At 42.9% G+C, this 20502-nt stretch overlaps 1 protein-coding gene across 1 annotated transcript in view; it reads right to left on the bottom strand.

Moving 5' to 3' along the window:
• Positions 1-20502, bottom strand: part of KIF13B (kinesin family member 13B) — a 187690-nt gene that overhangs the window by 127816 nt on the left and 39372 nt on the right. The window contains exon 3 of the mRNA XM_068974383.1: positions 2164-2176. Coding sequence (XP_068830484.1) covers positions 2164-2176 — 13 coding nt within the window. The remainder of the gene's footprint in view (positions 1-2163; positions 2177-20502) is intronic.

The raw sequence follows: 20502 nt of genomic DNA, 5'->3' as shown, positions 1-20502 counted from the left end.
GGTCGGATGGCATCACCTATTCAATCGACTCACGTCGAGCAACTCTGGGAGACAGCAGAGGACAGAGAAGCCTGGCATGCTGCAGTCCATGGGGTCACAGAGTCAGAGATGATTTAGCGACTGAACAACAATAGAGAGAGGAAAGAAAGAAGGAAGATGGTCCCAAAGGACTGTGGATCAAAACTTCCGGTGGGAGTTGCTTTTTAAAGTACATCGGTCAGCAGGGTGAGATTAAATACAATGTGAAGCTCAGATTAAGTTTCTTCTGCTCCAGCTTTCAGCTCTCATGTCTTATCACTTTTTTTGATTCTGCTCTTACCAATGTTAAGTAGAGACCATCCCAAGTCTTTGCTTGCTTATAAGCTTAGCTCACACTAGAACCACCCGAGTGCACTTCTCAGAGATCAGGCTCTACATTGCTCTCTTCTCCCTATTACTACAGGTTTTTCTTTTCTTTTTTAAATTTAGGGATTTCTTTAACAATTCTTACTCTCAATTCCAGCAGAGAAGTAATGGCAACAGCTAACATTACGCAGGAGGCCCTAGGATGCAAAGAAGTCAAGGACCTAGTGGCTAACGGTGTGGGGGAGCTGGCAGCTGAACTCGGCCTTGGAGCCCATGTCTGCTCCCCACCTGGGCTTCCTAGGTGGCGCCCGTGGTAAAGAACCCGCCTGCAGGAGACTTCAGAACCATGGTCCGATCCCTGGGTTGGGAAGATCCCCTGGAGGAGAGCATGGCAACCCACTCCAGCACTCTTGCCTGGAGAATTCTATGGACAGAGGAGCCTGGAGGGCTACAGTCCATAAGGTCACAAGGAGTTGGACATGACTGAGCGACTTAGGACCCACGCTGCTCCCCACCAGGCCATTCATCACAGAGTGGCTGAGCTCTCCTCCTCAGCAACAGGAAGGCGCCAGAGCCTGGTACAAAGGCGGGAACTAGGAATGCTAAGGTCTTGTTTACTAACAACACTGAATGGTCCTCTTTAAGTTTCAGCTGTTTTGTAAATTATTACAGGTATCTTCCAGCCATGGATTTCCTAAAGCAGACAAGCTCCCTTTTTTTCCCCTAAATAAACATTTTTCCTTATTTTTTTAGAAAATTTCTTTTCAAGTAACAGAGAAGAAACACACATTCATTACAGCAAGGCAAATAACACAGAAGCGTAAAGGATAAAGGTCTCCCATTCACCAAACATATTTCTCCTTAGAGGGAACCACTGTTAAGAATGTAGTGTTGGCCCTTCCACATCTTTGACATCAACACATTTTCTCTAAACAGTAAGACAGAGTTGAATTAAGTAAAACACGAATATTTTCAAAACAGTCACGTAATGTTTCTTCACATCATTACTGCAATATCCAACCTCTGCTCCATCAGAAAGAAAGAAAACAAAGATAATCCAGCCATCTTTTCACACAAAAGATAAAACTATAAAATTAGTTCTATTATGTATGAAGAAGTCAGTGCCATATTAAACTTTTTTTTTTTACTAATTCAGAGTCCCAGTAGCCAAGTCTATACATACTTCAGCAACAGTAATATTGAATGGGATTACTGTTCCACCACAGATTCTAAAACAAAACTCCAAGAAGGCAGATAAAAATATAAATTTCCTGGAAAGATCCCAAGAATGATCAATACAAAAACACAGTCCTTGCCCCTACTCTGGCACAACTGCATTCCTAGGAGACACGGGAACCAAGGTTTCTTGAGAATCTGGGCTCAAAGCTAGGATGAAAGCACATTTCCCTGAGGAAGCTGCGGGCCAGGGCAGGTTTCTGTTGGCCTGAGAGTGTGTCCCCAGCTGTCCCAGGAGCACCATGGATGAGTCTGCCTAGTATTGGTTCTGACCGCAGTTTGGAACGAGAAGTTCCCAGCCAATCTGTGGTGACCAGCAGGGCACAAAAGGAATCTGTGTTGTAGCTGCCAGGAGACTGGCCAGAGTTGGTCAAAGTACAAAAACAGCTTTTCCATAAACCTCCAGTCCTTCTTACGCCAATAAATGGCTTTGGATTTATGAATAGGCTGACAGCTTCCATTATTTTTTTTTTACTTTAAAAGTGACAGAGAATATTTTTATTTTTCAGAAGAAAATACCAGTATAAAAAAATACACACATACAACTCGAACAAGTATCCTGTAATAAACCAAATCTCTTACCTTTGGTTGGCTTCTGAGTTCCCAAAAGAGGTGTCATCGGTGACATGAAAGAAAAGAGTTTAAAAATATTTTTAGTTAGAAGATGCCTTTTGAAGGGTAAAATGATAATAAATATTTATTTGATATTTATTAAGAACACAAAATATTAACTTTGAAATCAAACAGCAACTTGAAATAAAGGATAATTAATGTCTACTAACTAGTAAGATAGAATGCTAATTATAGAGAAGAAACTTGTATCTTTCAGGTAGAAGAAAGATTGTCTGAGCACTAGATAATTTTTAAAGTCCTAATATTTCTGCCTTCTACATTTTGCTTATCCTTGTTATGACTTATAAAAATATTCTTTACTTCTTAGCATATGATTTCACTTCCAAGTAGTTTCCTTTACTTTGATAAAGCCACAGCTTTCTCTCTCTATAGAGGACTTTCTATAAAAAAAAGTTCTGTTCTAAGGAAAAAAAGGTTAAAGGAACTAATTTTTTGCCAGTGACTGAGTGACTACTAACTGAATTACTCACTGCTTATTCCTCTGTGCTGACTCAGGTGCCTCCAACCTCCCTTCCTCTGAAAATGCGACTGGGTTTACATATAACTTCAGTTCAGTCGCTCAGTCGTGTCCAACTCTTTGCAACCCCATGAACTGCAGCACACCAGGCCTCCCTGTCTATCACCGACTCCCGGAGTTCACCCAAACTCTTGTCCATCGAGTCAGTGATGCCATCCAGCCATCTCATCCTCTGTCGTCCCCTTCTCCTCCTGCCCCCAATCCCTCCCAGCATCAGAGTCTTTTCCAATGAGTCAACCCTTCGCATCAGGTGGCCAAAGTACTGGAGTTTCAGCTTCAGCATCATTCCTTCTGAAGAACACCCAGGACTAATCTCCTTTAGGATGGACTGGTTGGATCTCCTTGCACTCCAAGGGACTCTCAAGAGTCTTCTCCAACACCGCAGTTCAAAAGCATCAATTATGTAACTTAATCCAGTGTAATTTTGAGATAGTTAAACTCAGAGAAGGGCTCCCTGGTGGCTCAGTGGTAAAGAACCCAGCTGCCAACGTGGAAGATGTAGGAGACTCAGGTTCCATCCCTGGGTAGGGAAGGTCCTCTGGAGAAGGGAATGGCACCCCACTCCAGTATTCCTGCCTGGGCGATCCCATGGACAGAGGAGCCTGGTGGGCTGCAGTTCATGGGATCACAAAACAGTTGGACACAACTTACAGACTAAACAACAACAAACTTAGAGAAAAGCTGTGAGAGAGGCACAAAGAGCTCCCTTCACCCGAGCTCACCAACGGTTAACACAGTCACAGCTGCTGGGTCCTTCTCCCCCTCCTCCTCCCCCCTCTTGTTCAGAGACACACACACACACAACCCTGAGGGGAAGGGACACGGACACACACACACACACACACCCTGAGGGTAAGGTACACACACACACACCCTGAGGGTAAGGTACAGACATGCTCCCTCAGCCCTAAACATTTTCATGTTAACTCAGAAAAACAATGATGTTCATTCCACAACCACAGGAACAACTGGTCTTTCAGAGGATCAAAAAGCCAAGTCAGACCTGCAACTTGAAAGAAAATGGTGCACGGAAACGCTTCCTTTCAACTGTCTGGACACCTTGTGCCTTTGTTGCGTAAGATTTCCTTTTAAATTTAATATTCATTTGTATGGAAAGATTTCGGGTCTGAACACTAGAACGCCAAGGAAAGCAGCAAATGAGTGACCCTTGTCTAACAGATTTTGGAGTAACAGCCAATGTGACTAGCACATGATAGAAAATAACTTCTCTGGGATGAGAGATATGGGGAAACTTCCCAACAAAAACACTTGGGAAACACCAGCAGAGGTGACCGACACACGCTACCACCTTTTCATAGGTCTTTATAAGCAAAGCAGAACCTCATCAATTTCAGAAGGCCCAGTTATAAACCCAGCTGGAGGTAAGAACAGAACCAGCATATATGAGATGCCTGTGAGGTCAGGTATTGGGTTGGCCCAGTATGGTGCAAGCTACTTCACTGAATCTTCACAGTAACTCTGAAAGGTGCTATTATCATTCCACTTTTACAGATGAGAAACTGAAGGCTCCGAAGAGTCAAATGCCCTGTCCAACTCACAATAATAAACAGTGACAGATCTGGGATTCGAAAGTAGGTCTTCAGATTCCCGAGTCGGGAATCTTCTTCTTCCGCCACACTGGTCAAAACAGCCTCATCAAGTTGCTCCTAGACTTAAGAATCCGTGAGTCATACATTAACAACTGCTACCAGTAACAGAAACATTTCCCAATGTGTTAATTTCCTCCATTCTAATTATTACCCAATAAAAGGCGGTGCTTATGCCAGTGTAAGTTTACTTATTCATTATATTTATAAAAACTCCAGACAATCTTTGCTGGGAGGAAGAATAAGATGTTCAGTGTGATATTTCCATTTTAGGTAAAATATTTTTATACAAAAACCAGCTCTTCCTAAAAGACAACTGACAAATACGAAATTCAACAATATATGACACACGGCAGAAGAATCTGTGGGGATAACCTGAATCCAGAACATGATAATAAAAAGAGAAACAAACCAGTAAATTAATTACAGAGCTAAGTTTCCAGCTATGGCTCCTGGTGGCTACAAGAGCAATGCTCAAATAACCTGGAGTCACTGGAAACCCAAAGATGTAATTACAGCTCTGTACAAAAATAAACAAGTAAATTAATTAATTAAACAAAACCTTCCAACTTGTATCTGCAATCCGATAAGGCAATGCCTCACTATTTCAAAATCCCTTATTTAGAAACCTCAGCTATCCAGATCACAGTGGAGATTTAGGAAGCAAAGAAAACCAGTCCCTTGACCAGAAAAGATGGCATAAAGTAGAAGGAGGAGAGTCTGAATTTCTGAGTTTCTGTTGTTGTTAAATTCATTTTGAACTTCCACGCTTACAAAAAGTTCCAAAAACGGTACAAAGAACTCCTGTGTACCCTTCACCCTATCACCCAAATGATAACGTCTTATTAAAACTGCAGTTTCAGTGATCAAAACCAGGAAATTATCCATCAACACAAGATTTATGAAAGAATCTAGAGCAAACCTCATATAAATTTCTTCCCAACCGCCCTCACTGATGTCCTTTTTCTGATTTGGGGTCACACATTCATAGAGTTGCCATGCCTCCTCCAACTGGGGGCGGGGTGTCCCTAATAACGCTGACACCTGAAGGGTTCCGGGCAGTTATCCTGTAGAATGTGCTCACTACAGGTCTGTCTAATGCTTCCTCCAGACTAAATTCAGGTTAGGCATTGTGGCAGGCACCACAGAAGCCCTTCTAAGTACATCAGTAACAGAAGGCCATCACTATGGAGGGGCCATCACTATGGAGGGCAGTACGGAGCTTTCTTAACAACTAAAATATGGTCCAGCACTCCCAGTCCCTGGGCATACAGCCAGACAAGAGAGAAACTCTAACCTGAAAAGATGCACGCGCCCCATGTTCCCGGCAGCACTATTTCCAACAGCCAACGTACGGAAGCAACCTCAATGTCCATCAACGGATGAACGGATAAAGACGACGTGGTGCATGCATACAGAGGAATGTTACCCAGCCATAAGAAAGAATTAAGTAGTGCCTGTGCAGCAACATGGGTGGACCTGGAGACTCTCATACTAAGTGAACTAAGTCAGAAGGAGAAAGACAAATACCATATGGTATCACTTATATGTGGAACCTTTAAAAATGACACAAATGAGTGTACTTCCAAAACAGAAAGAGACTCACAGGCACAGATAACAAACTGTGGTTACCAAAAGTGAAGAGGGGTGTACAAATAAGAATCTGGGATTAACAAATAAACACTGCTAAATCGCTTCAGTTGTGTCCAACTCTATGCGACCCTATGGACTATAGCCAGACTCTTCTATCCATGGGTTTCTCCAGGCAAGAATACTGGAGTGGGTTGCCACTCCCTTCTCCAACAAATATATACTACTATATACAAAATAAACAACAAAGTCCTACTGTACAGTACAGGGAACTATATTCAGTGTCTTGTTAACAGCCTATAATGGAAAAGAGTCACTTGGCTGTACACCTGAAATACTGTAAATCAACATTTCAATTTTTAAAAAATACCAGAAGGCACGTGATGATATCCAGATCTCACTACTGATGATGGTAACTCTAATCATGGTACACTTGTATCCACCTTTCCAGTGTAACATTACTAGTTTCCCACTGTAGCTTTTTTCAGTGACCATTGATGAATCTTGCATACAATTACTGTTCCCCAAATGCGGTCTAGTCACTAAGATGTTAACAGTCCAGGTGAAGCAACATACGAAGACATGTTTTTTAGAGAGAGGGTGGCTTGGGAAACAGCAAATGATTTGATAATATATTTTGGACAGAACTGTTCCTATGAATAAGCCACACACCTCCTTCTTTCTACTGGCCTGGGTTAGGGGCTTATGCTCACTTTTCTTTTTAATAATGAAGTACACCATAAAATCAAACTGAATTATAGTCCTAAACTTAGACTGCCACAGTATGAAGAAGAAACTTACTGATGACTTTATATGAATTTGGAAATTTTTATTAAAACTTCTGACCATGGAAAAAATAAATTTTGAGCCCAAAAATAAGCCAGACAGTACTGTGTTTTGTGTAAAACAAGCTATACCAGCATGATAAGTTATAAATCAATTACTCCTATCAACTACCAAAATCAAACATGACATCCAGATCCCATTGACTCTATTAATTTTAAAGATTTAAGTTTCTGAAACTCTCACAATTTGCGACATCTGGAATCTGTTTTAATAAGATCCCTCTCCAATCCACTCTATAACAGCTATGTTACATCACAAAGAGTTTATTCTAACACGGCCATAGTACGTAATGATATTGTTTCCTTTCTGGACTTAAGCTGGCAGTACCAGCAACCAAACAACAATCTGTGTGACGATCATTCGTTTTTCTTTGTCGCCCCTCCCCCACTGTCAGTCTTTTTCACGTCAGGAATAAATGTCTGACTGAAAATTCAGACATTGACAAGATTCATAGAGGACGCTTATCAATCTCTGCTTATCTGGCTAACGTCAAGGTGGACAATTAAAAGCCCTAGTCATTGTTTCCTCAAAATCTGGAGTACTACATTCAGTTGTGAAGAATGAACTTTAAAAGCATGATTGATAAAGTTTTCTGGAGAACAGTATTTGGATGTAGAGGGGTTTTAAAAAGGATGCCAGTGAAAGGATAAATCAAAGAATAAAAGTCCGTAGCCTGGACCAGGGAGGACTGAAAGACGACAGGCTGCCACCTCAGGTAGAATCCGAGGAAGAAAGGTGAAAAGAAAAAAGGGAGGGCTCTTCAACAGAAGAGTGATCAGCGCTGTGTTAACCTGCCAGCTCACCAGTAGCGGAGTTATCTGCAGAGAGAGCAGGAAAGCACCTGATGAGGATGCTGAAGAAGGAATGAGAAGCTACACTGGATTATCTGTACAGCTCTGTGTTTACAATGAGAAAGCCAACATCAGCATCAGGCATTCGACAAGTTATATTTCAGTATTTCTATCAGGGGCACGGTGCAGAGCATCAGCACATCAGAGCTATAGCTCGAGCAACACCTCCCACGCAACTCCCTTAGAAGGTCCCACCTCTCCAGCGAGATAGTATCTTCCTGCATCCCACATGCCTGCATTCAGGCAAAGCCACTCCCTCTGACAACTCCTCCTCCTGCGGGAACAGCTCAGATCAAATTACATCTCCCTCAAGATTCCCTCCACAAGAACCCCAAGCAAAAGTGAGTCTGCCTTCCCCCATTTCTATTAGCAAAAACTCCCTACAGATCATGTGTTACCTATCAATGTCACATGATATTAACTTTCTAATATTAATATAAATGGATTATCTCCCCAACTAGACTATAAGCTTCTGAAGGACAGAGTGTGTCTTCCAGGGTTTATCAGTGTCCAACACAAGGTTTTCTGCTTATTTGGTGAATGTTGTTTACAATCCTTTGGTGACCTGGCCTCGCCTTCTATCTCAACCACATCTTGGTCCATCTTCCATTCACCCTCACTGGCCTTCTTCTAATCGGCCCAGGGTGCACAAGTTTTCTGGTCTACGGGCTTTCTCTCATGGGTTTTTTTTGACCTTGAAATCTTGAGACTAAACTCATTTGTCATTTCTTAGCTAATTATTTCTCTACATGTATCTTTCCTAAACATCCAATCTAAGTCGACCTAAGTCACTCATGTTACTCTCAATCACAATACTCCTGATAGAATAAAAACATTTTCACCACCATCCAGGCTCCCTAAAATCATCCCCCAAACAATAAAGGAAACAAGAAACAAATACGAATTCTATCTTCAATGAAATTAGGAGATAATTATACATGAAACCTATAACACAAAGACACAGAAAACACATTCACTGAAGAGGAGGAAAGTTCAGAAATGAGTGGCGCTGAGCATCCCAGAAGGTGGAGGAGGGGGGCACCTAAGAAACAGGAAGCGCATTCAAGTCACAACCTCTTATATACATCCTCAGAGAACGTCTTTAAATCTAGAGAAAAGACAGTTTTGACTATTCTCTATTAAAATCTTCTACCCACACAAACGATACTTGGTTGAGAACAGAGGGACATTCCAAGAACACAGTCACTGAACCACAACTGGCATATTTCCCAATCACAGAACTTTAGAAAGAGGAAAACTCCAGTTAATAAATTCCATAATTTCAAATTACCATATATTGAAACTGCACCAAAGAATACACTATTAATTAATCGTTTGCAAATCACCTGCTTCCTCTCATCTGTTAAACACACAAGCAGAGTAAGTTTTAATTCACTGTCCACTTTTACTACAAGAAAGTTTAAAATCTAACCAAAGAATTATATTAATCTTGATTCATTTGTGGGTTTAATAAAATACATTTCACATGCTACGTTAACAAAGAAATACACAGTTATTGTAAAAATTAGGTGTGAAGATAACATCAAGGTGTACACAGAGATTAGGCTAGATTATTGAAGCACTCATTCCAAGAAAATGCTTATAAATTTTTACTTCTTTCGGTATTTTTGGTTATCACTGGTTTTCAGTTTTATGAGTCTATATTTCTCCAGTTTCCCTGAATGGATTAATGTGATTAGATTTCTCTGGAAATTTTTTTTTTTTTTTTTTTTTACTGAGTATGAAATTAACTCTCCAGTTCTCTTACCCTTTCAGACCCAGATCCATATGTCAGGCTCCAAACCAGAGGGCACATACTCAGTGTTCACAGGCAAACACAGCCGTATTTTGCTTAATCCTCACAATATTGACCAAAAACAGAAAATCAGAAGATTTCACACTGGAATCCTCTTGAAAATTCAGAAGATGTGGAAATGCTAGGCCTAAATGTGCACGTGCAGACCCCGGCTAGACCTGCACTGCTGCGCCTTCCACATGATTTGCTGGTAGGCAGGTGGCTGAGTTTTAAGTTCCTGCTATGAAGAAAGCAGAAGAGGGTTTTCTTCACACTCAAAGAAAACAGATCTACCAAGTCATACCAATAAAGACAATGTTTCCAAATCTAATTCCAAGAACCTAAAATCAAGGGCCACCACAATCTGATCAGGACTACCCTACAGATTCTCCCCACCCTAGTAAAGAATACAGTCCCCTTTAATATCCCAACAAAGAATCCTAAGTATCAAATTGCAAAAAGGAATCCTAAATGCAACTGTCACTTGGAACAGTAATGTCATTAGGATTGCTGCTGTTTAGTCACTAAGTCGTGTCAGACTCATTGTGACCCATGGATTGTAGCCAGCCAGGGATTTTCCAGGCAAGAATACTGGAGTGGGCTGCCATTCCCTCTCCAGGAGATCTTCTCATCATTCAGTCATGTCCGACTCTTTGCGACCCCATGGACTGTAGCCTACCAGGCTCCTTTGTCCATGGGATTTTCCAGGCAGTAGTACTGGAGTGAATTGCCATTTCCTTCTCCAGGGGATCTTCCCAACCCAGGGATTGAACTGGGGTCTCCCGCATTGTAGACAGATGCTTTACCGTCTGAGCCATCAGGAAAGTCCAGTGAAGAATACAGACCCCTTTAATATCCCAACAAAGAATCCTAAGTATCAAATCCCCAAAAGGAATCCTAAACACAAAGGTCACTTGGAACAGTAATGTCATTAGAATTGTTGCTGTTTAGTCACTAAGTCATGTCTGACTCATTGTGACCCATGGATTGTAGCCCGCCAGGCCCCTCCGTCCATGGGACTTCCCAGGCAAGAATACTGGAGTGGGCTGCCATTCCCTCTCCAGGGAATCTTTTCAACCCAGGGATCAAACCCACGTCTCCTGCATTGGCAGGTGGATTCTTTACCACTGAGCCAAATGGCACCCCACTCCAGTCCTCTTGCCTGGAAAATCCCATGGACGGAGGAGCCTGATAGGCTGCAGTCCATGGGGTCACTAAGAGTCGGGCACGACTGAGCGACTTCCCTTTCACTTTTCACTTTCATGCATTGGAGAAGGAAATGGCAACCCACTCCAGTACTCTTGCCTGGAGAACCCCACGGACAGAGGAGCCTAGTGGCCTGCCGTCTATGGGGTCGCACAGAGTCGAACACGACTGAAGCGACTTAGCAGCAGCAGCAGAGCTAAAGGTGAAGTTCTTGTCCTCACTATAAGCAGAGGCAGGTCTACAATTCAGACTTAGGTTGGAAAGCCTGGGGGCTTCAAGGGGGGAAAAGCAAACACAAAATACTCGTGCACCTACGTTCCTGCATCAAGAATGTTAGACACGTCATTACTGGGAGGTTGTCCACGATTCAATGTTAATCTGAGGTTCAAGTCAGCCAGAGGGTTGAGAAAAAGTAAGATTTCTAACCCATTACTATAATTACTCCCCAAACTCACTGCTTAGCAAAGATTTCTTTAACTTCCTTATAGACTTCTTTAACTTCCTTATGTGGAAATTCAATTTCCAAGCATTCTCCAGCTAAATACTTCAACTACTCACAAAGGTCTAAACTGCTTGGTTAACTAACTGAAGACTGCAGTTTACCACTTTCCTGAGGATATGGTTTTCATCTGTGAAATGTCTCTCCAACCCATCCCCTTTCCTTCTCAAATTCACTCTTTCACTCAGCAATATTTACTGAGTACCTGCCAAAAGCCGGATGCTAATTGCGGTGCTAGAGAAACTGCGCTGCACAAAATCCTAAGAGCAGGACTTCCCTGGGAGCCCAATGGTTAAGACTGCACACTGCCAATGTAGGGGGTGCAGGCTCAATCTCTGATCGGGGAACTAAGATCCCACACACAGGGGCCAAGAGGCTTTTTTAAAAATCCCAAGAGCTTTTTCTTTGCATCTGTGCTTCTTTTGCTGTCCTACATATAGGGGTCATCGTTGCCGTCTTTCTAAATTCCATACATTTGCGTTAATATACCGTGTTGGTGTTTCTCTTTCTGACTTCTTTCACTCTGTAAAATAGGCTCTGGGACAACCCAGACAAGAAGAATAGAGGGGGAGGTGGGGAGCGGGACATGCACCCGTGGCTGATTCATGTCAATGCAGGGCAAAAACCACCACAATATTGTAAAGTAATTGGCCTCCAATTAAAGCTAATTAATTTTTTTTAATGCTAAGAGCTTAAATTATTTTACAACAGAATGAATGAATGAATGTGTAATAAGTGCTATGAAAAAAATAAAGTGAAAAAGGGGGAGAAAGCTGTAAGGAAGAAAAGCTCTTCACAATGTCACCTTTTCCCACCTGTCCTCCTCCCCCAAGACCTCATGCTTCACACACACTTATAGCTGTCGGTCCTGCAGGCGTAGTGACGTTTGTGCTTTTGGTTACCTGTGTACCTCTCCCACTTTTTGCCCTAGTGATAACCTTCTTGTCCTTCAGAAAACATTCACCTTCTCTGTCCTCTTTTAGGAACTATCACATCCCTTAGGCCTTCTTTTTCTCAGCAAGTACTGCAGCTGTGTTGCCTCCTCGTGGACTGTGAGCTCCAGAGAGCAAAGAGCAGTTTCATTCTCCTCCATTTCCCCAGCACCTGATGTGAAGTAGGCACTCCACAGCGCTTGCTGGAATTTACCAAGACGTGATGAGCTTGTCTCAATTGCTCAGTAGCTAAGTTAGCTCCTGATTTACCCTGTCCCAGCCTCTCTGTAATTCCTGACACTCACCCAAAAAGTCTTAACTATTAGATATATACAGTAATATACCTTTTAGACTAGTAATCAGAATTCCATTTAGCACCAGATTCGCTGGTGGCTCAGACAGTAAAGAATCTGCCTCCAATGCAGGAGACCAGGGTTCAATCCCTGGGTCTGGAAGATCCCTGGAGAAGGGAATGGCAACCCACTCTAGTATTCTTGCCTGGAGAACTCCATGGACAGAGGAGCCTGGTGGGCTATATACCCCATGGGGTCACTATGAGTGGGACATGACTGAGCGACTAACATACACACACAGCAACTATTCAGAATATACCTGAAACAAAAGCAAAAGTGCTTCTAGAAACAGAACACAAGAGAAGCCGAGCTTCTCTCCACACACGAGACTAGAGCCTCCAGACCTAATACTGTAACTGTGATGCACAGTTATGAGGGCTGCCAGGTGGCTCAGTGTGTTGTGATCCACAGTCAAAGGCTTTGGCATAGTCAATAAAACAGAAGTAGATGTTTTTCTGGAACTCTCCTGCTTTTTCAATGATCCAACGGATGTTGGCAATGTGATCTCTGGTTCCTCTGCCTTTTCTAAATCCAGCTTGAACATTTGGAAGTTCACGGTTCATGTATTGTTGAAGCCTAACTTGGAGAATTTTGAGCATTACTTTACTAGCGTGTGAGATGAGTGCAATTGTGCAGTAGTTTGAGCATTCTTTGGCATTGCCTTTCTTTGGGACTGGAATGAAGACTGACCTTTTCCAGTCCTGTGGCCACTGCTGAGTTTTCCAAATTTGCTGGCATATTGAGTGTAGCACTTTCACAGCATCATTTTTTAGGATTTGAAACAGCTCAACTGGAATGCCATCACCTCCACTAACTTTGTTCATAGTGATGCTTCCTAAGGCCCACTTGACCATTCCAGGATGTCTGGCTCAGATGAGTGACCACACCATTGTGATTATCAACCCTAAATATTCATTGAAAGGACTGATGCTGAAGCTTCAGTACTTTGGCCACCTGATGTGAAGAGTCAACACATTGGAAAAGATCCTGATGCTGGGAAAGATTGAAAGTAGGAAGAGAAGGGGACGACAGACGATGAGATGATTGGATGGCATCACAGACTCCATGGACATGAACTTGGGCAAAGTCCAGAAGATGGTGAGGGACAGGGAAGCTTGGTGTGCTGCACTTCATGGGGTCAAGAAGAGTTGGACAGGACTTGGCAACTGAACAACAACAACAGAGGAAACCCCAAGTGGGATATAATACAACTCACAAGATACCCTATGTCACTTCTTTCCCTTCAGTTCAGTTCAGTTCAGCTGCTCAGTCATATCCGACTCTCTGCGACCCCATGAATCGCAGCACACCAGGCCGCCCTGTCCATCACCAACTCCCGGAGTTCACTCAGACTCACGTCCATCGAGTCAGTGATGCCATCCAGCCATCTCATCCTCTGTCATCCCCTTCTCCTCCTGCCCCCAGTACCCCCCAGCATCAGAGTCTTTTCCAATGAGTCAACTCTTCGCATCAGGTGGCCAAAGTACAGGAGTTTCAGCTTCAGCATCATTCCTCCAAAGAAATCCCAGGGCTGATCTGCTCCCTTACAGCTCATCAACAAGATGAGGTATAAGCTTTGGGCAGGTATCTGGGTGATGAGCCTCATGTCTGCTCTGTGTCTTAGCTGGGGGAGCTGAGAAGGATCCAGGGTCAGCACTCAAAGGATCACTGACCTACCCTGTGAGAGCCAGGCAGCAGTGGCATCAGTATCTCAGACTACAGTGGACCAAGGAATGAATAAGAAGTGTAATTAAGACACAGAGTATTATATAGTTGAAATTTGCTAAAAGAATAGATCTTAAAAGTTCTCATCTCACACACACACACACACACACACACACACGCAAAATTGTAACTATGTGTGCTGATGGATGTAGTTTTAATGACTTACTGTGGTGATCAATTTGCAACATATACAAACATCAAATGATGATGAAACTTAATATAATGTTCTGAAACTTAATATAATGGTAAAAATCAATTACATCTCAATTTTTACAAAGAGGAGTAATGCACTTCCCAGTAGGCACAGTAGTAAAGAATCGACCTGCCAATCCAGGAGACACAACAGATTTGAGTTTGATCCCTGAGTCAGAAATGGCAAACCACTCCAGTACTGTTGCCTGGGAAATCCCATGGACAGAGGAGCCTGGGGGGCTACAATCCATGGGAATCCCAAGAGTCAGACATGACTTAGCCACTAAACAACTGAGAACTGAAAAGGAAAACATTTGGTCTTAAGATATTTATTAAAATGGATCCCTGAGACTTTTTCTTACAATGGTGATTCAAAATAAAATAATACAAGTGACCTTTTTGCTTGTTCTCAGTCGTGTCTTTGCGATCCCAGGGACTGTAGCCCACCAGGCTCCTCTGTCCATGGAATTCTCCAGGCAAGAATACTGGAGCGGGTGGCCATTCCCTTCTCAGGGGATCTTCCTGACCCAGGAATTGAACCCAGGTCTCCTGCACTGCAGGCGGACTCCTTCCCATCTGAGCCACCAAGCTGTCTGCTATAGGATCAGCGCTCGATGTAGTCCAAAACTCTAGCCTTGACAGAATAACTGGCTCTAGCTTTCATGCCATAAACAAGAAAACTGCACAAAAGACATGGAGCAAATGCTTTCAGACAATGGATAAGAGGCAGTGTGGGGGAAGAACTCAGAGAGAAGGAAAGCAAGTGAGCTGGGCCTGCAGCTGCCCAGGCTTCCTACCTACGGACGCTTGAGACACCAGGAGGAAGCCCAAGGCAGGACGTGGCGGCCTGAGCGGGACGGTGGAGACTGAGGAGCTCAGGCGGTGGGGATCTGCTGGCCAGAGAGAAGAAGGCAACCCAGAGGAAGCGCTCTAGGGATCTGCAAGGAGTTTCCTCCCATGTCTGACTCGGTGCTGAATGGCACATGCCAGGGTAAGGCCCCAAAAGGCCATACAAACCATCCAGGAAAGAACTACTGCGGGAGGAGCTGCTGTACACTGAACAGTCTTCAGGGCTCAGACGAGAGGCACAACCAGCCACAATGGAAAGATCTCCCTGAACACCAGGAGGGGCTGGGTCTAGAGCCCAGAAAGGTCACGGTTGAGGGGGAGTGCTACACTTGCCCTACAATAAAGGCTCTTCTGGCCCCGATCTAACAAAGCTCAGCAGCAAGCCAAGATCCAACTGATCCAGGGGTAAATAACTCACAAGGAGCTTCCAAGGTCTCGCTCACACCAACAAGAAGTGTGAATTTGGACTGTTCGGACATGGAATCAGGTAGACACAAGCCTCACAGAGTTTCTTCTCATGGAATGATAACTGAGCGCCAAGCCCTACATTAAGTACTTCATTTTCATCACAGCAATCCTATAAGACATCCTCATGATACATGTGAGTTACTCAGCATTCAGAAATTAACACAGCTGGTGGAAGTTGGAATTAAGATTCAAACTGGTGTCTGCCTGCTTCAAAGCACACATTCAAGGTGCTGGTGGCAAATTCAAGGCACTCAACCAGCCACTTTCCCAGGTCAAGCACACAGCGAACATCACTAACGAACCACAACACTCCTGCTCTACATTAAAAGAAACTTCATGCAGGGCACCCTAGGAGGGAAGTGCTGAAAACAGTATTAAATATTAAAATAATGCTAAATGTCAGAGAACAAAGCAATAAGAAATACGGTATTTGGCTGTAACTTAGAAAATTACAAAAGTAAACGTCACAGGATGAATAGAGCACTTTCACCGTAAGATTTCAAGTCAAATTTGAAACTGTATTTTCAATCAAGTTTAATTACAGTATTAATAGTCATCTCTTCTCCCAAAACTAACTTGACTTTAACTGCTCCATATCACAGATACAAATAGTCTACCTTTTTTTTTTTTTTACTAAAAGTAAAGCCTGAAATTCAAAGGAAAAAAAGACACCTATTCCTCGGTGTACGATTATGTAGCCTTTTGCTTTTTTTTGGAAGCAGGAATTGTGTTTACCTCTTAACATTTCCCCAAAGAAATGCTTTATGTCACCCAAAATAAACCATGCTTCCATCATTTCCATGTTTGTCACTGCTGATTTTAATAGGCAAAGGAATAATAGGGAAGGTAAAATGAATTAACAAAAGCCTTGATCTTGAAGAAAAGGGTGAGGATGTGGAAACAGCAAAAGAATTAAGAATTAAAGCGTAAGTAGAGGCCACTAGCATACAGTGCTAACATTTGACAGCCTAAGAAGGAAGCTGTATGGGCCTTCCCCGGTGGCCCAGTGGTTAAGACTTTGTGCTTCCAATGCAGGGGGTGTTGGGTTCGATCCCTGGTTGGGAAAATATGATCCCACATGTCGCACAGCACAGCTCAAGAAAAGAAGCTGTAGACATAGATATTTTGAGGAACCAAATATGCCTGGACCAGCAAAAGCCAGAAATCCCATTAGACAGCAAGAACTCCTTAAACCACATGCATCAGCACAGTAACCCGGGTTTCTTGAACTAGCCAGCTGGTTAACAGTAGCAGAAATTGGCTCTCAACTGGTGGCTGAAGGAAGATTGGATGAGTTGTTAAGTACTAATAAATGGCAGAGAAGGGAGAGTTCAGTTAAACCTTGGCATTTAAGAGTTACCAATTCTGGCGTCTTTTAAAAATGCAACAGTTTTTAAGATCTAAATTACCTAATATATTCTACATATCTATGTAGTCTTAACAGTTTTATTGACATCATAATTTATATACCATAAAGTCATCCATTCTAAGGGAACAATTCACTGACTTAGGAAATGTACAGGCTTGTGAGCCCCCTACCCCAATTTAGTTTAAGAACAACTCTGTCACTCTGGAAAGTTTCCTCAAGCCTGGCTGTACTCAATCCCAGGTCCTTCTCCCAGCCCAAAGCAACCACTTGGCAATTACATCTGCTTTCAGTCCTTCTTTTGTGGACATTTCTTATAAATGAAATTACACAGTATGTGTTTTTTGCATCTGCTGTCTATCCCTCAGGCATGGTTCTGTTCATGTGCTCGCTGGTGGCGCTGTGCAGCATGCAGCGTTTCACTTCCCCGACCAAGGATGCAACCCACGGCCCCTGCAGTGGAAGCACAGTCCTAGCCACTAGACCACCAGGGAATTCCCAAACCCGGGCATGCTGTGAGGTTCACCATCTTGTTATCAGTTCCCTGTTCCTTTTTATTCCTGGTAGTTGACAGGCATTTTAGATTGTTTCCAGTTTGGGGCTACGATGAACAGAGCTGCTATGAACATTCAAGAACAAGTCTTTGTACAGACGTTTATTTTCATTTCTACAAATCGATGCAAATATAGACACCTAACCAAAGAACTGTTGCACTGCAGGGCAAGTGTGTATCTATCTTTACAGGAAGCAATGGAGCCTTTTTCCTAAATGTGTGCGGCAGGTTACATGCCCACCAGCAGCAAGTCAGAGCCGCAGGTGCCCACACCTTCACCATCTCTTGGCAGCGTCTGCTTCACATTTACAGCCATTCAAGTGCATGTGATGTGGCATCCTGCTGATATTCATTTGTATGTCCACAATGACCAAACAGGTTGACAGTCGAAACATGTGTTTCTATTTCACTCAAAAGAACAGAAAAATCCTCACAATCCAGTCTCTATCCCTGTTTTTAGACTAGTCTAAGAACTGACAAACTCCTGGTCAAATACACACAGTTTCCTTTTCATTCATGCCTCTTCCTCTGCACCATTTCTAATTATTACTCCATTCACGGCTTTTACCTCTTTAACCACGTTTGATTTTCTTCATAGTTTTCGTGGAGACGTTAATTCTTCTCTCTCGGACGCCTAAGAGTAAAACTGCGGGGTCATATGCTCAGCATCAATTTAACTTCATATGTACTGTCTGCTTTATGACCCATATGTGCAAAACTGCCCATCTGAAATTTAGGTCTATCTTTTTTGGATCAAGCTCAGTATGTAAAAATTTTAGTAAATTTTATTTAATTTCTAATGCCCACACTGAGTGATTCAAAACATACGCTGCAGTCATCATGCCCAAGTCACCCTTACTGCATGAAGCCTTGAGCGTCTAACTACTCCAGGCCTATAACTGGATGGCACCAAGGACTTCAGAGCTGAAACCCCTAAGAAGCTTGCGATACAGTTGATAAGATAACAGATCATGTTGAAGACGCTGTCTCCACGGCATGACGCTGTAAGGAAAAGTGCTTTACACTAACAAGCAGAAACCCTTCGTTCAGTTTTCACTCTGCCCTGCTTTAGCTTTGTGATCCCAGCGGTCACTTAAACCTTTCTTTAACAAGACGGTGAACCTCACGGCATGCCCAGGTTTGGGAATTCCCTGGTGGTCCAGTGGCTAGGACTCTGCTTCCACTTCAGGGGCGTGGGTTCCATCCTTGGTCGGGGAAGTAAAATGCTGCACGCTGCACAGTGCCACCAACAAGCGCATCAAACCTCATCAAACCTCTCTGCTGCTTCAGAAACCAGGCAATCACCCATGTAACCTGCTTCAGGCCACCGTGCAATACCCTGTGTGGTATGGAAAAAACGTGGCTTGGGAACTAGACAGACGGGGGTTCAGACCTAGATTCAATACAGCTTTGTGCTCTTATCAGGTCCACACTGCATTCCATGTATTATTTTCTTTAATCTCCACACAACAACCCTAAAGAATAGATTCCATTATCCTCATTCTACAAGTGAGGAAACTGAGGCTCAGCAAGATCAAGCTGCTTGCTCAAGTCAACAATTAAAGATTCAAACCAAGGCAGAAGCAATACTCTGCTGAAGTGACACAACCAAAAACATGTAGGTCACGTGAGATCAATCCTGAACCTTCTTTCATGGCTCAACCTTCTCCGCATTATTTTTTCAAGGCTTTGTTTCTGTTGTTCTCTCCTTCATGAAGTCTGGTTTCCTGAAGAGGCAAACAAACCTTAAGGAATACATTGTAGTCCCAGGAGACTGAGTTGTACATTTGCAAGGGGGTGCAGGGAGAGAAGACTTGTCAAGCCTACCTAACAAACAGGCAAAATACAGCACTTTTTGTACAACACAGAGTGGGGTAGAAGGATGACTCACAACATGGGAAATGGCTTAGAAAAGAAAACAGCTATATCCTTTGGTTATCTCATATTCTAAGATATAACCAACTAACTCTTAAGAAGCAGTATGGCTTCAGAATTTAGGGTATTCTTAACTGAACTAAACTGTCTTAAAGAAAGCAGTGGCAATCTTAGAATGCACTAGTTTGAAGGACAAAGAAAAAAGCGCTGGAAGCTTCTGAATGCAAATTTAGACTCTTGGAAATAAAATAGTAAATGAGGATACGAACTGAAGTTTAAAATTCACTCTGCACACCACAGTAACAGGCACTGTGTACCGGAGGGATGCCTGCACATTCGTTTTGTACACTCACCCACATACGCAAGTGTGTCAGCAATACCAGACAATATGTCCAAATATTAATCGGTATTTCCATTTCCCAGAGAGCTGAAAGAGAGACTTGCCTCAGAAATGTGCTTGTGGAGAACTGCTGAAACTGCCAAAAAATTTTTAAGCATTCTACAAGTTTAAGTCAGTATTTCTTCATACCTTTCATAGTTTACAGTGGTAAAGAGACTGGGCTCGGGAATCAAACTGCTCGATTTTGAATCCCGACTGCACCATTTACTATGTGACTTGAGAAACTTAGCCAACCAGTCTGTGCTCCAGTTTCCCTTATCTGTAAAATGCAGACAATAAGAGAACTGATGTCAGGGATCGCTATGGGGATTAGAACGGGACCTGGCACAGAATAAGTACCAAGTGAAGAGGGGATATTGTGTATGGATTTCCTAAAATCTCAACAGAGAGATCTCAAAAGTAGGAGATGATGAATGCCTTTCGGCTACGGAGGCAAGATGGTGCAAAGGTCTTATTCTTCTCCTCGGTGAACTAGTTTGGAAAAAACTCCAGAGTAAGAGCTGGTCCAGAGGCGATAAGGCACTAAGAGTGCCTAGTTTTAAGATCTTCCATCTATCAAAAATTCACCTGCAATAGTATGATTTTTTTTTCCCCCAGGGCGGAGGGCTGTCAAGACACATTCCCCCCAAGACGGTTCATCGTACTTTGCTATATTATTCGAATC

Source organism: Capricornis sumatraensis, chromosome 6 (assembly GCF_032405125.1).
Source record: "Capricornis sumatraensis isolate serow.1 chromosome 6, serow.2, whole genome shotgun sequence".
In the NCBI taxonomy this organism is placed as follows: Eukaryota; Metazoa; Chordata; class Mammalia; order Artiodactyla; family Bovidae; genus Capricornis; species Capricornis sumatraensis.
This window is presented reverse-complemented; position numbering and strand designations above follow the sequence as displayed.